Below are 16797 nucleotides of genomic sequence, written 5' to 3'. Positions count from 1 at the left end.
CTCTGAACACACACAGACACACACATACACACACGCAGACATTTTAATTCTTTATTTGCTTCCAAAAATGATATAAAAATTACAGGGAATCAAATACACACAGCCAGGCTGCCTATCACAGCTGAAACAGAGCAATATTTGGTGAGCTGTTTGGCTTTGCTCTTAGACATGCCAGCAATGTTCAGACCACTAATTTTATTTATTTATTTATGTACATGGCCTACTGGCCTAGGCTTCCGAATATGAGCACACAGAGTCTACATCTGTACCCAAAGTTTGTTTCCACCTGAACTGTTATTAACTTTCTGGCCTCAACTTGGTCTTTTGATTCTCAATATGATTAACTATGCATTAAATACTGGTTCTTTGTCTAGGGATATTAATACCACTATAATCACTCTGCTCTTGAAAAAAGGCAAAGATCCCAATGATTGTGCTAATTACCGCCCTCTTTCTCTTCTGAATGCTGATGTCAAACTATTTGCTAAAGTGTTGGCCCTCCGACTGGAGCCTCTTATGACTAAACTGATACACCCGGACCAAACTGGTTTTTATAAAATCCTGATTATCACCAGACAATATCGTAGGCTTTTACACATTATTGACTCATCCTCCAATAGACCAACCACATCTGTCCCTCGACACAGAGACGCTGAGTTATCGGTGCTGAGACGCATGGGATGTGGGGACAAGTTCATTACAATGATACAAACTCTATATATTCTGGTAACACTTTACAATAAGGGTACATTAATTAAGGGTTAATTAATGCTTAGTTAATGCTTAATAAGCATTAATTAACCATTAATTAACCCTTAATTAATGTACCCTTATTGTAAAGTGTTACCTATATTCTTCTCCCACTGCAATGGTGATGACTGGCTATATTTGTTCTGCTCAATTTCATATTTCTAGATCCACTAGACAAGGCTGCTCTGTTATTATTCGCCCTTTCTCTGGAGCCTCTGGCCCAGGCTATTCGTCAATCTCCTCATACTCCGATTACATCACATAATACTGACCATTTCATCTCTCTCTATGCTGACGATATCTTACTTTTTTTTATTATTTCCGATCGGAAGGAGAACCATTTTCTATTCCCACAAAAATGACCCATGTTTTCCTGAGTTATCACAAGCAGGTCCACATTGTGTCAACACACCTGAAGACAGAAGGTCAGACGTCCTCAGTGGATCCTGAGGTCACTTCCTCCTCGCTGCTCAGTGGATGATGAGGTCACTTCCTCCTTGCTGCTCAGTGGATGATGAGGTCACTTCCTCCTTGCTGCTCAGTGGATGATGTCACTTCCTCCTCACTGCTCAGTGGATGATGAGGTCACTTCCTCCTTGCTGCTCAGTGGATGATGTCACTTCCTCCTCACTGCTCAGTGGATGATGAGGTCACTTCCTCCTCGCTGCTCAGTGGATGATGAGGTCACTTCCTCCTCGCTGCTCAGTGGATGATGAGGTCACTTCCTCCTCGCTGCTCAGTGGATGATGAGGTCACTTCCTCCTCACTGCTCAATGGATGATGGGGTCACTTCCTCCTCACTGCTCAGTGGATGCTCAAACATGTGTGAGGAGAGCTGCTGTGACCGATCCTGATGTGAGCGTCGAGCGACTGAGAAAATGGTTAACCCTTACCTGACTGACTGCTCTGTGGACCCGTGTGACTGACAGGAAACTGACACACAATCCAACAGGTGTCTGTGGGGAATGACCTCAGGTGGTATCTACTATCTCTCTCTCTCTGCCTCCCTCTCTGTGTATCTGTCTCTGTCTGCCTCTATATATCTCTCTCTCTGTCTGTCTCTGTCTGTCTGTCTGTCTGTCTGTCTGTCTGTCTGTCTCTCTCTGTCTGCCTCCCTCTCTCTGTCTCTACCCTCCTCTCTCTCCTCCCCACTGTCTCCACCTATGTATCTGTCTCGCTGTCTGCTTCTCTATCTCCCTCCTCTCTCACTCACATGTCTCACACACATGTCAGAGAAAGACAGAAGTAGAGAGAGAGAGAAAGACCAATAGAGAGAGAATATTAGTAGCTACATTACACTAATGGCTGTGTACACGACTGCATGTAAACAGCTTTCAACATATTCTGTGTGTGTGTGTGTGTGTGGGGGGGTGACACCAGGTGCTGGGGGGCGTTGCCATGGAGATGTACCTGTCAGATCACTGGTCAGATCGGGTTTCTATCAATTATTACTGAGCTCATCTAACACACACACACACAGTCCTATGTTTACCTCCCAAAACGAGGCAAACCGCAGATACGACTAGATCACTTAGGTAGAACTTACTCCCAATCTTAAACTCAATCATCCTAGAGGACTATCAACTACTGAAATAGCTACACCAAATCGGGTAATGAACCAATATAGCACCAACTTAGACTCATGTGAAATATTGTAGAGAATAAAACAAATAAAATAATGAAAAGAGTTAGGAAAAAAGGAATATTCATAAATGTGAATACTTATAAGTTCAAAGCAGAACTGGCTACAATAGGGCCCATCATGTATATTGTATTGCTGTGGGCTGCTATTTAATTGGGCACATTACCCCATCGTGTGGCACAACTGAGTATTACCCTCTTATATGAAGGATCACAAGCAGATGGTGAGTCATATGTTTTATTTTCCATAGCAGTGACCTGACCAAAACTTAGCAAAAAGGCAGTTTAAAAAATGTATTTTCTCAACAATAGCTTACTTTTACAATGCTATTTTGATTGTAGTGCATCTTAGTAACAGGCAAATCTCTATTTCCGTTAAGCCGAGGCTTTTCAAGTCAGCTTGGGTTTATTTAGCTGCGTTGATGGAATTTTCCCCTGGTTTCCCCAAATTTATGTTATTATTACCTGGCATTACTTGTGATCAGGCACTACTTAGGAAATCCCTCAAAGTGGGGTCTGGGGATCATCAGGGGTCCTTGAGGGGGTTCAAGGGGGTCCCCCAGCATACTGATGAATTGTTAAACTTCAACATTATTTAATTTACAAAAGGTGAACACAGTTAGATAATGTAGAATGACTGTTTTGATCAGTTGCTGCTATCTCTCTACAATACAGTCATAGAACTCTAGACAAAATCACATGTAAACATTCTCAGATTTGGGTCAGAGACAAAAGCTCATCAAATGGGGTCATTTGCCCTGGTGTGGACTAAATTAGGTCTGAGAAAAAGTCTGAGAATCACTGCCTACATCTCTCTCAGCTGAGTATTTGGCTCATTCCTAGTATAAATCGGTGAGTTATAAAAATTCATCCCGTCCAGTTGCCATGAATGTTGAAATTATGTAGGCCAAAATCATTTTTTGAACTAGGCTGTAAACATGTTAATTTCTGCTAAAAGTCAGGCATTTTAACATGGGGGTCTATGGGGAATGACTCGCTTTTAGAGCCAGCCTCAAGTGACCATTTGAGGAATTACAGTTTTTGGTACTTCCACTTTGGCCTCACTTTTCTAATACGGAAGTTGGAGCTTGTTTCTGTCCTGTTGTTTCCTGTCCAGTGGTTGGCTGGTCTTCTGTTGTCCATTGTCTCTTTAGCCAGACTAGCTAGCTCGTCTCTTTAACCAGACCAGCTAGTTCGGAGGAAGGAAGCTGACTCCGCCCCCAGTTCTGTGCCTGGGAGAATCCAGGCTGTCTGGTTGGCTTAAGAACGGCCTGGGAGCCCCGCCCCCACTCTCTATCCCAGCATGCATCTTGCCTGAAGCAGACAACAGCGTGAGGTCAGAGTGGGCATTGGCCACCGTGTGGCGCCGGACGCCCCTGGCCTTCTCCAGGTACGCCTCACCCTCCAGAGAGGTGGTGTCAGACGAGTGGTGAGTGGAGTCAGATGATTGGTGGGCAGAGTCAGACGAATGGTGATGCTGCGTGACGGTGATCTCTGGCTGGGACTGGTCGCTTAGCAATGCCCCCGATGACCGAAGATCCCAGGACTCTGGATGGAGAGACAGGATGCTGTTATGAGTCTCAGTGTAACTGTTCAGAGGGGCAAGTCAGAAAAAACTAGGGGTACTTGAAAGGCCTGGGGCACTCGAAAAGCCTGGGGCACTCGAAAAGCGAGGGGAAGGGTTAAAATTAGAAATGGCATTGAGCCCAAATTCCTCAACATGTTGTCTTTGAACATGCATTCACATCACATGCTTCATTTCTAAACAAAGTGGCTGAACAGCTTCCTACAGAGAGAGCTGGGATTAGGGATTAGAATATAATCAAATAAGACTTTCCAGACTCTAGTCCTCTGAGGCCAGCACAGGTCACGCACGCACGCACACACACCTCTCCTGAGACCCGGCACAGGTCTACTGTTTGTTTACAGCTGAAGGAATCAGAGTCTGTTCTTAGAGAGAAGCTTCCTTTTGTTTACTGCTCATTGTTTATTGTTATTATTGTCTATTGTTTATTGTTCCTATTGTCTATTGTTTACTGAGGACATTAGTTTGTTTCCTGAGGACAGCTCTAACAGCAGCTCCTGCCATATCTGTTAGACATGCTAGTAAAGTAAATTACAGTTTTTACTCTCAAAATGACATTAATGTCCTTTAAACTGCTACTACTGCTGCCAGTAAGTAAGTAAGTAAGTAAGTAAGTACATTTTATTTGTATACTGTAGCACTCACAAAGTGCTTCACAAGATTAGAATACAAAACAACCAATCCATCAATAAATACAGGTAACAGCAAAATACACAAAAGAAACAGGACTACCGGAACAGACAATTAAAGAGGCTAGACAAAAGCCTGTCTAAACAGAAGCATTTTTAGCTGCTGTTTAAAAATGCCCACAGAACATGCAGCTGTCAGGTCATGAGGAAGAGCGTTCCACAACCTAGGAGCTACAGACTCAAAGGCTCGGTCACCTTTGGTTTTGAGCCTGGTGCGGTGGAACAACTAATAGGCTCTGGTCAGCAGACCTCAGTGACCTGCTGGGAACGTGAGAGTGGAGCAGATCACGCAGATATGCAGGTGCTGGACCATGCAGGGCTCTATATGTGAGCAGAAGAACTTTAAACTGGATCCTGAGAGTAACTGGCAGCCAGTGTAAGGAGGCCAAGACCGGAGTAATGTGACAGTATCTACTCGACCTGGTCAATAACCGAATCAGTTGGAGGCGGTCCAGAGAAGATTTAGCGAGGCCCGTAAAAAGAGAGTTACAATAATCAAGCCTCGACGAAACAAAAACACAAATGATCATTTCCAGCTCAGAGAGAGATACAACAGACCTGAGCTTTGCAATGTTTCTAAGATGGAAAAAAACATGTACGGGACAGGGACTTGATGTGCTTCTCAAAAAGCATGGTCTGATCAAAGATAACACCAAGATTTCTCATGTTAGAGCGTACATTTAGATTTAGGGACCCAATACAGTTAGCCACCTTAGCAGCAATGCAATCGGCAGCAACAATGAGTACTTCTGTTTTATCAGCATTTAGCTGAAGAGAGTTACTTACTGGCCATCCAGTGCTTAATCGCAGACAAACAATCGTGCAATACATTAAAACCATCAATGCAGTCAGGATTAATGGAAAAATACAGTTGAATGTCGTCCGCGTAACAATGGATCCCTTTAAATTGACTAATAATGCGTCGAAGAGGAAGCATGTAGAGAGCGAACAGAATTGGAGCCATTATCGACATGTGAGGGCCCACAGCCACAGTGAAACTCCTGTCTGAGAGATATGAGGAAACCACTCTAAGGCGCTCCCTGAGAGGCCTACCCACTCTCTGAGCCTATCTATCAAGATGCTGTGGTCTACAGTATCAAAAGCTGCATCAAATTAAAGGCGTCCTCTTATAACAATTAATTTTCCCCTCAGTTTATATACATTTAGAACACGGCTCTCTTGAATACTCGATTCTGATTGGTCAATCAACAATATTCACCGGTCATTATTTCTCGACAACCGACCGCTGCTCTGCCACACCTGGATTAATCAGTTGATAAGAGCTTTTTGTCAGCAAGACACTACTACGGTAATTAGGCCAACCAGTTGCAGCTGTGGTGTCTTGTGTGCCAATTACGAATGAAACCGCTTTGTCGTTGAAAACGCTATTAAAAAATCTATTTGAATAATTATTTTTGTCAGATTATTGAATGATTTAGTTGTAGGCCGTGTTCTAAGCGGGATAATGTATATTGAGGCGGTGATTACTGGGAAATAATGACCTTCAGGTGAACGATTAAGCCCTCCGCTGGCGCGTCGGGCTCAATCCACCTGTCGGTCATTATTTCCCCCGTAATCACCGCCTCAATATACATTATCCCTTACTTAGAACACGGCTCTCTTGAATACTCGATTCTGATTGGTCAATCAACAAGATTCACCGGTCATTATTTCTCGACAACCGACCGCTGCTCTGCCACACCTGGATTAATCAGTTGATAAGAGCATTTTGTCAGCAAGACACTACTAATTAGGCCAACCAGTTGCAGCTGTGGTGTCTTGTGTGCCAATTATGAATGAAACCGCTTTGTCGTTGAAAACGCTATTAAAAAATCTATTTGAATAATTATTTTTGTCAGATTATTGAATGATTTAGTTGTAGGCCGTGTTCTAAGCGGGATAATGGATAGTGAGCCGGTGATTACTTCAGGTGAATGATTAAGCCCTCCGCTGCGCATCGGGCTCAATATCACCTGTCGGTCATTATTTCGCCAGTAATCACCGGCTCACTATCCATTATCCCTTACATATACTACTATACATTTAATAAAGGCACTGTCGACATTTGATTTAGTTTGATGTTTAAATTTAAAGTTTTTACATTTTCAGTCATCCTTTTCCCCAGTTCGTTTCAGTCTAATGCTGTTTATAGTGTACGCACGGCCTTCATCAGGGCAAAACGGAGATGGCTTTTGGAAAAGTCAGTGAGGAAGTTGGACTAACATTATCTAGTGAATTCTGAAAACTGTGTCTGTTACTTTATTCCAGCTATCGGTTATTGGTTATGCCAGGAAGGCCAGTTGTGCTAATGTTGTGGTTAACTGTATGCTACTAGGCCTAACTTTATGCTACTCTGCTCCTCTAAACTGGGAGTGGGCCGCCCACCATCTACTGCAGGTAATACACTGACTGTTATGACTGACTGATAAGTAGCTCATACAACCCCATCAACTAATTTGAACTTCCCCTTTAAAGTGCTGACCTCACAGCAGCAGTTTCCCTCCCTCCTGACCCGGCAGCAGCAGACTGTCAGCCGTGTCAACCAACTAGCCGACCTGCTGGAATGAAACCACAACAGCTTAATGAGCTTAATGAGCTTAATGAGCTTAACGAGAGCCCACCTTCTTGCTAAGAGGCTTTAAACAGCATGTTACTACAGGCCACTCCCACTGAGTGACCTCTGCCCTCACGCTCCCTAGCTGTCTGCTGCTTTGAGACAGATTGTTGCTCTCCCTTTTCTTTCCTATTTGAGTTGAATTTTACAGTTTCATCTAATTTATTGCTGTGATTATATAGTATCATTATTTGTAGTAACAGCAATAGTTGTAATGGGCATTGTAGTGGGCAACGTTTGTTTACATTTTTGTCCCACTGATGATGAGGCATTGATGAGGCATTGTGATGATGATGTCATCAGTGATGTTGATGATGTCATCAGTGATGTCATAAGAGCCAAATCATCTTATGACATCACTGATGATGTCATAGGCCCTGATGTAAACTTAAGGGGCACACACACACACCCGCGCGCATGTAAACTTAAAGGGATAGTTCAGTTTGTTTGAAGTGGCGTCCTATGAGGTACTTGTATACAGTCAGTGTACTGGGTAAAGCACTCTGGACGCATCGCGCACCGAGATAGGAGAACTGTACTCCACCTGCGGCAGGCACCTGTCTGCTGAGTGTGAAGAGAGGACCATGAGCAAAAATTAAAAAAACAGAAAAAATACATAAAATGCTTCCATACTGCTCACCTGGCGTAATCAAAGTCTAGTTTGTTTGTTTTTTACATTTTTAATACTGAATGTTGGTGAAATTATCTTATCTGTCTTAACCGAAAACATACATAAATACCCATTGTAATAGGTGAGCACATCAATAAACTATGTGTCATATATTTATTTAGGTAGAAATTAAATTTTTGATGGCACAAGGGTTTTCTGGTCTATTTCCCCCCCGCTTTCAGTCTAAACAGGTTGAAAACTGCTGCGCTTAATATTAATTGGCCCGCGACTCCTTATATTTTTCTGTATGTGGCCCACAACCAAAAAGGTTTGGCCACCCCTGCTATATACTATGCAGTAACATGCAGTGGAAATGAGCCATAAAAGTAGAACAGTATTAGTACTGACCCAGGAGCAGCTGGTTGTTGCTAAGATATGGAGAAACGACGACTTCCACCAGATGCTCCAACTGGTCATACTCCGTACTGGGAACACTAGAGTCATGGACACCCTGAGAGACAGACAGACAGGCAGGCAGGCAGACAGACACAGCGACAGGCAGTCAGTCAGACAGACAGACAGACAGGCCGGCAGGCCGACGGACACACACACACACACTCAGATCGGAAAGACAAACAGGTAGAGACAAACAGGCAGGCAGGCAGGCAGGCAGACACACACACACACACACACACACACACACACACACACACACACACACACACACACACACACACACACACACACACACACACATCAGAGAGACAGATAGACAGACACTGAAAATTTGACATATTTGCTGCCTATGATTTCTTGATATTTTTCAGAAAATAAAGCTCCCATATCGTGTGTGTGTGTGTGTGTGTGTGTGTGTGTGTGTGTGTGTGTGTGTGTGTGTGCGTGCGTGCGCTTGTGTGTACCTGTAACACGAGCAGCATCTGTGTGACACCTGGGGGGATGCAAGCTGCAGTTCTCAGGCCATCCTCCAGGTGGAGCTTCAGCAGGACCAGGTTCCTCCAGGAGAGGAGAGCCATCTGCCTGACTGACAGCTGCTGCCCCTACACACACATACACATACAGAGGCGTACACACACACACACACACACACACACACACACACACACACACACACACACACACACACACACACACACACACACACACACACACACACACACACACACACACACACATTTTTATGTGTAGGTTATAGTGTAGGCTACTGTATGATGAAGGAAACAACGAAACATAGCCTAATTCACAATTAGGGTTAGGGTTATGATGCACGTGCAGCAGCTCTCAACAGTAACAGCTGCTCATTAAGAAGATCAAAGGAAAAAAAAGACGAGAGCTCACCAGAAACGGGACGGGTAATTAAAGTGTTCTCCAAGGCAAGGTAGCTACTGCACCGAAAAACATATTCCATGTATTATGAGAGGACGTAGCCTACTGTGGATGCATGAAGATATACAGTAGCCTAATTGGGGAGTTGAAGATAATTTTGAGATGAACTGGAACAGCTCCACAGCATAAAGCAGGCTGCGGATGGATTTCTCTGTATGCGTACATATGCTTGAGTCAATCAATGTAGAGTTTTCCATTATTTTGAGAAGTTGTTTTGCACTTGTTTTATGAAGAAACAGGTGACCTTGAAACTTAAGTGCTTTTAAACTTTTGCATTAAGCACTTCTGGCTATAGGCTACTGCGCCTGCATATCGGCATGCATAGAAAGAGAGAGATGAAACGTGAATCAAACCTTAAGGAGTAGGCTATTATATATTTTCTGAAACCAAGCGGGTCTAACGTTATTTGTCAATGATGACGATAATGTTATAAAAAGCAGACTGATTGACGCGCTGTGATCCAACTCGCTTTCCAAACGGAAAACAGGCTAACTAAACTTCACAAGCGCAGCTGGGAATATTTGCTTTATTAAACTGATACGTTTACTGATATGTTAGTGCAGTGAAGTACTGTTCACTGATATGTTAGTGCAGCAAAGTACTGTTTACTGATATGTTAGTGCAGTAAAGTACTACTTACTGATATGTTAGTAGTGCAGTAAAATACTGTTTACTGATAGTGCAGTAAAGTACTGTTTACTGATATGTTTGTGTGTGCGTGTGTGTGTGTGTGTGTGTGTGTGTGTGTGTGTGTGTGTGTGTGTGTGTGTGTGTGTGTGTGTGTGTGTGTGACACGTGCGTACCTGCACAGGGTAGAAGATGGCCTGCAGCGTAGGCAGAGTCTCTGTGAAGAATCTGACCCACATGTCAGCCAGGAGGCGGAGCTGCTCGTCACCTACAGTAGGAGACCAGATTGTTTAGGCAACAAAGCAACTTTATTAAGCTTAGGGTTATGGGTTGCTGTTGAAACCGAAATTAACAACACAACGTGGCTTGCTTGGGAATCGAACTGGCACTCTCTTGCTTGCAAGGCTCAGTTTTTACACCAATGATTTACAATGAGATGAAACAGGGAAAGTATGGTGTAAAACGGGTGGGCTCATTAATTAACTGAGTTAGATTAATATTTTCAAAACTGTTTTTTCTTTACTAGAAGATTTATCCATCCAATTCTTATTAAAGTCACCTAATATAAGTTAATTTATGCAAGCAATTTATGCAATTAATTGTAGAAATCATACAGTTACAGTTACACAAACAAAAGTAGAAACTTTGAAAGTATTAAGCTTCTGGCATACTCTTTGCGCCCAGCCAAGCGCATAGGGTGCGCCGCGATTATAACGGCATCGCACGGGGGGCGAGGCCTGAGCGCAGCGCGGCGCGTCCATGGAGATTTTTCTATCAGCGCGTCGGGTTTTGCTGCCTGTGCCTGTGAGATCTCCGTGGTAGGCTATCAGTGGATATCTGCTGTGATTGAGTCCTCACCCTCGTAAAGTCGCCTTTGAAGCATGACGTTCGATTATAACGAACTAGTTGTGTGGCTTAGCCTTCCCAAATGTTGAGCGTCGTTTTTTATAATTTAATACATAGAATTGGGAACGTTACATTCAATTTCATTCAGACTGCCTGGCGCCTGGAGCTGCGCACTGAGTATGTTCTGTTTTGGCCCGCGCAGAGTGCGCGCGCCCTCCTCGGAGCCCCGCCTCCAGCGCGTGCGCGAAGAGTATGCCAGAAGCTTTACTCTGTCTCCGTTTTTGCATCCTTGGGTTCCAGCAAGAAAGTAACGTTTTCCTACCATTTTCACTCCAGTCTCGCCAGTAATATACTGTAGATACTTCTACTCCAGACCAGAATATGTCTGATATGTCAGGTCTTTTGCTTGTGGAAGAAGAAAGGAAGAGGCGGAATTGAAAAATAAGGAGAAACTGCACTAAATGGGTGATATCCTGCAGTGACAGGGTCAAGGGGCTTTCCTGAAGGCACGTCGTTGTGAAAATATCCGTGTATTGGAATGATCAGATGAGATGAAGTTGGACATTTTTTGTTTTGTTTTGTTTGTTTGTGGCCTTGCTGCCAGGCTCACCATGGTGCAGGAGGATCTGGTCCAGGACTTCAGACAGGCCACGGGTCAGCAGCTGGTTCTGAAATACAACACAACACCGATTACAAAAACACACACACACACACACACACACACACACACACACACACACACACACGTACACTTGAGTCACACAGAAGATGCTAGCCGCGTGAAGTGTTGAGCCATAAACTCAACACTTCAAATGAGAGATGAGGTGTGATGTAAAGCAGGAGGGTATGAGGCTCTGGCTGGCTCCCCCAATGTGTTACTGTCTATCTGTTAGCCCTCCATGCTACAGCTTGATTTCAGGTGACGTTACATCAAGGGGCGAGACCATTGACCATTGGCTTGTTTGCAAACCATGTGATCATGCTGACGGGCAGCCAGCAGCAGGCTACATAGGAAGCGATAGTAAAGCACTAGCAAAATCAGACAAGTTGCTGGAAAAAACGCTTCTCTTCATTGTATATGGATCATATCCTGTTTTGCAATCTTCAGGTCCCTATATGATACTGTCTGACTGTTAGCCCTCCATGCTACTGCCTGCTACTGACTGTTAAGCCCAATTTATGGTTTGGCGTGCAACACTTTTGAAACGGTCTTTCATCAGATATCAGATCAGAAAAACTGATCTGATATCTGTTCTGAGAGACAGATTCAAACGTGTCACGCGACGAACCATAAATTAGGCTTTAGCCCTCCATGCTACTGTCGGACTGTTATTTATTGTATCTACTGTATATTATTTTATCAGTATTAATTAATACACAAGATGTTACTATCCCTTGTGCCAAAATCCGAGGAAAAACACATTTAGAAGCCCAATCCAGAATAAAACAAGCTAACAGGCTAACAAACTAATAAACAAGACACAAATCACCAGTTACCTACCCTAGCCAACAGCAGTATGAAGCATGTCATTGGGGTTTTCAAGTGGGCACCTTCCTTCACCGACGTTTCCTTAAGTTAGGCCCACGACACCTCAAGAAGGCTTAACGGTGTAATCCAGCGTCCTGGAAACACCCCCCTCCATGCTACCACCGCACAACTGCATATTACCTCACTATCTAAGCCTAGCTATCCAGGTCGGTTCGGTATGACATTCCTGACTACACCACCACTGTCAATGATTCAGCCCTGTTGATGCGGACCGTTAATCATGACCAACAACAAACAATCCCTAACTACACCACCACTGTCAATGATTCAGCCCTGTTGATGCGGACCGTTAATCATGACCAACAACAAACAATCCCTAACTACACCACCACCGTCAATGATTCAGCCCTGTTGATGCGGACCGTTAATCATGACCAACAACAAACAATCAATCTGACCTTAGCGAGCTCCCCAGCTAGCATGTTTCCTCCTTATCCACAGCCATTCACTTGCTCGTTCTGCTGCCTGAGACATGTTGCTAACCGCAAGTTTCAGGCTCCGTCCCCGAATGCCCAACTCAGTTAGTAAGGCAATAACGGACTTTGCCACAAAACCACGGCAGCCCACCTCTACAGGCCGCACTCGAGCCCTCCAACCTCGCTGCTCTGCCTCTGCTGCCATTTCAGCATACCTAGCTTTCTTGCGCTCATAAGCCTCCTCAACTCGATCTTCCCACGGGACTGTGAGTTCGATAAAATAAACTCTCTTCTCTACCTCAGACCACAGTAACAAGTCCGGACGTAGTCGGGTGCTAACTATATATGCTGGGATGACTAGCTGTTCATTCAAGTCAACCCTCATTTCCCAGGCTCCACCTACACTTAGCTGGCCTAACTTGTGCCTGACCTTAATTGGTCTAATCTTTTCTACAAAGATACAAAGCCACATTTAAAAGAAATGCACAGAGAAAATGCAGTTTAATTCAAAAAATACCTGGAAGTATTCAGTGATGAAGGAGCCCATTTCAGTCTTGAGGAGCCACCTGCAAGGACACAGAGAAGTAAAGGAATCAAGATAGCTGTCAGTCTTCTTTCCTGAACTCGTCTTCTCCAACACACACACACACACACACACGCACACACACACGCATACATCTTACACACACACACACACACACACACACACACACACACACACACACACACACACACACACACACACACCGCACTACTTTACACACCAATCACCAATGCTCTCCTTAACAGCTCATTAGCCTACCCGATGCTCTCGTTAAGGGTGTACAGTTCCTCAGTCTAACTGATGCTCTCATTAAGTGTGTACAGCTCGTTAGCTTGCAGCCCTCCGCCCTGGAACACCTTGATCACAGCTGATTGGACACTCTTGTTAAAGGATGGGTTTTCCGTGGGGAATATGAATATATATTAAATCTCACGCCCCTAAGGTTTTCGAATCCGTTGAAATTTTTGAAATTGGATATTCACTGCCAGAGATATCAAGCATCTCTCACATATTTTTTGGGCCAGCCGACGCGTTTCGCGTCATCTGGCCTAAGTCCGCCTTGCGGAAGTCATGCACCTATGAACTACAACTGTTGTTGGCCATGGTCCCGCCTCTAGAGGTCCTCCACGCCCCTTCAGAGGCCTTGACCAAAACAAAAACGCAGCCATCTTGTCAACCGCCTAGCCTGGTGTAGCTAATATTAGCTTCCCATAGTTCCTTGCAAAGAGACCATTATCTCGGGAACGGAAGCACTAATCGACGTCAAATTTTACATCTAGTAGTAGGTGGGTTGAAGTAACGAAATCAACGCTGAGCAATGTACCCGTTTTTACACATTTTTACAGAAAATAGTTACAACATCAGATGCGCGTAACTCCTACGAAAATGCCTTAAAATGCATGAAATTTTTTTTATGAAGACATCTCCCGACATATATACTACCGTTTACATTTGGTGCAATTTGGAGGCAATTTTATTTTCAATTTATTTCTTGTTCTTTGTATATTTCATTGTCGAAGCCTTCTTCTTCTTCTTCTTTGAGTTTTATGGCGGTTGGCAAACATATATGTGCATTACCGCCACCTACTGGAGTTTGATATCAGCCAAATGCCTGAGGGGTGGGCATAAAAACGAAGGCCACGCGAGCCCAGTGCATTGTGGGAAATGTAGTATTTCGAGTCCCCGCACCCGCACCTCCCCCCCACCACCCCCCCCCCACACACAGAGTGGATTTCGGTTGATATCTCTGTGAGTAAACCTCCAATTTCAAAAATTTCAACGGATTCGAAAACCTTAGGGGCGTGAGATTTAATATATATTCATATTCCCCACGGAAAACCCATCCTTTAAGTGTGTATACAGCTCGTTAGCCTACTTGATGCTCTCGTTAAGCGTGTTAAGTGTGTACAACTTGTTAGCCTACATGGTGCTCACATTAACTGTGTCCAGCTCGTTAGCCTACCTGATGCTCTCGTTACATGTGTACAACTCATTAGCCTACCTGATGCTCTCATTAAGCGTGTACAGCTCGTTAGCTTGCAGCCGTCCGCCCTGGAACACCTTGATCACAGCTGATTGGACGCTGAGGAAAACACAATACAGCTCAAGTCAGTGGTCAACCAATCCCATACAGTAGATCTCGTTTTAGATGTCCTTATTAGTTGAGTTTTGGATGTCCTTATTACTTGTGTGGTCACTGCAAAAAGCATTAAGTCTGACGTGATGAATCTCAAGAGATTCAGAACATTTAGTGAATCCTTTTTCTCAGTCAGAACACTGTTGTTCTCACTGCAATGGAGTCGAGTGACAGTCAAGGGAAAAGACACTGGAGCATTTCAACTAAATGAAATGTGTTGTACCCTACATAAGAAACTAATTTTTAATAATAAACTAAATGTTGATGTCCTATAATAATCAACAAATATTACTAGAGCACAAATTTAGTTAACACGGTTCAGTATTTCAAAGAAATCACAAAATATATCTAAAAAATCTTTAGACTGTCTCTTCCATTCTACACAACCAAATAACATGGAGCTTGTTTCTTTATGACTTGTGTTTCGTATGAGTTCAGTTATCCTCCGGTTTACTCTCTGTCTGACAGGAAGTGAGGTGCCACCTCCACTTCCTGTCGGTCAAAGGTCAACGCCTTGACAATTCCTGTAGAAACAGGAAATAGGAAAGATCCTGTAGTTTTAATACACTGAAGGAGAAACAGAGCTGTGCGCATTTAGTTGATCAGTGAATCTGCTGAATTTATTCTACCTACGCTAGAACCTTTGTGATGCTACAAAGAACACTTTAAAAATGTTTTTTGGTTTGTTTAACTTTTATTTTACCAGGTACTCACTTGAGATCAATGATCTCTTTTCCGAGCAGAACCTGGCCAAAATGGCAGCATTTAAAACGGTCAACAACACAAGCACAGACAAGAACATAAATGGCAACGTGTACGGCAGCCATTTTAGGGCATCCTCCTCTGTCAGAGTATTTGCTATCATTCCTCAGTCTAAGCGTTGTCAGTTCTTGTCTCCTAGTAAACCATATCGAGTGTGCTCTGAAACACCTTCAGTCCTCACACGAAAACGCTGTCATTCTTCCTGCATTACTGTTTCACTCCTCACACGTCAGTCATGATAGCGTTTTTGTGTGAGACGTGAGGAGTGATGACTGACGAGTGAGGACTGATGACTGACGAGTGAGGACTGATGACTGACGAGTGTTGACTGACGTGATGCCGTATTGTGCGATGACTGACGTGTGAGGAGTGAAACAGTAATGCAGGAAGAATGACAGCGTTTTCGTGTGAGGACTGAAGGTGTTTCAGAGCACACTCGATGGTTTACTAGGAGACAAAAGAACTGACAACGCTTAGACTGAGGAATGATAGCAAATACTCTGACAGAGGAGGATGCCCTAAAATGGTTGCCATAAACGTAGCATAATGGAATAAATTTGAGCTTGAGCAGTCCACATTGAGTGGGATTGGGGGGAGTTTGGAAGTTATCTTATTTACTGTCTCTGTTCATTTTGGTCACCTGGTTTCTTAACTTTCGGGAATACTCAGGAGAACTGGAGATAACAGCAGCCTTTTTGGCTTCGTCTCTCTGGGACATTAAGTTATTTATTGATGCGTCAATCCATGGTGCACTTCCATAGCGCATGATTGTTAACAATTTTCATAAAATAATCCATAAATACATTCAAAGAAGTTTCAGCATCATCAATCACATACACAGCACATACATCAGCGCAATTAAAATAGTTTCTGTTCTACACTCTTTTTTTACATTCTGTCATCACTTAAATAATTGTGGTGAAAAAGCTGTTTGCATGAGTCACCTTTCATATCACAATGTAAAGAAAAGTAAATGGCAGCAGTATTTATTTGTGGTCATGTATCAGGGCCAACCTGTTCCAGACGCTGGTGTTGGAGATCTGCAGGGCGGCCGAGCTGGCGTGGAACCGGGCGAGATCCGACAGGACCGGAGAACTCATGAACCGAGGTCGGGGACGCCGGAA

General features: G+C 43.8%; 1 protein-coding gene across 2 annotated transcripts in view; it reads right to left on the bottom strand.

The window, feature by feature from the left end:
* Window positions 1–2621: 2621 nt before the first annotated feature.
* prr5l (proline rich 5 like) overlaps window positions 2622–16797 on the bottom strand; it is a 20372-nt gene continuing 6196 nt past the window's right edge. For both annotated transcript variants that reach the window (XM_083651501.1, XM_083651500.1), the window contains exons 2-9: window positions 16688–16797; window positions 14777–14857; window positions 13249–13297; window positions 11377–11434; window positions 10097–10188; window positions 8810–8947; window positions 8298–8400; window positions 2622–3939 (exon numbers count right to left, since the gene is read on the bottom strand). The exon at window positions 16688–16797 is cut by the window's right edge. In XM_083651501.1, coding sequence (XP_083507627.1) covers window positions 3581–3939; window positions 8298–8400; window positions 8810–8947; window positions 10097–10188; window positions 11377–11434; window positions 13249–13297; window positions 14777–14857; window positions 16688–16797 — 990 coding nt within the window. In that variant the 3' untranslated portion in view covers window positions 2622–3580. The remainder of the gene's footprint in view (window positions 3940–8297; window positions 8401–8809; window positions 8948–10096; window positions 10189–11376; window positions 11435–13248; window positions 13298–14776; window positions 14858–16687) is intronic.

Source organism: Poromitra crassiceps (genome assembly GCF_964638095.1).
Source record: "Poromitra crassiceps genome assembly, chromosome: 15".
Lineage (NCBI taxonomy): Eukaryota > Metazoa > Chordata > Actinopteri > Beryciformes > Melamphaidae > Poromitra > Poromitra crassiceps.
This window is presented reverse-complemented; position numbering and strand designations above follow the sequence as displayed.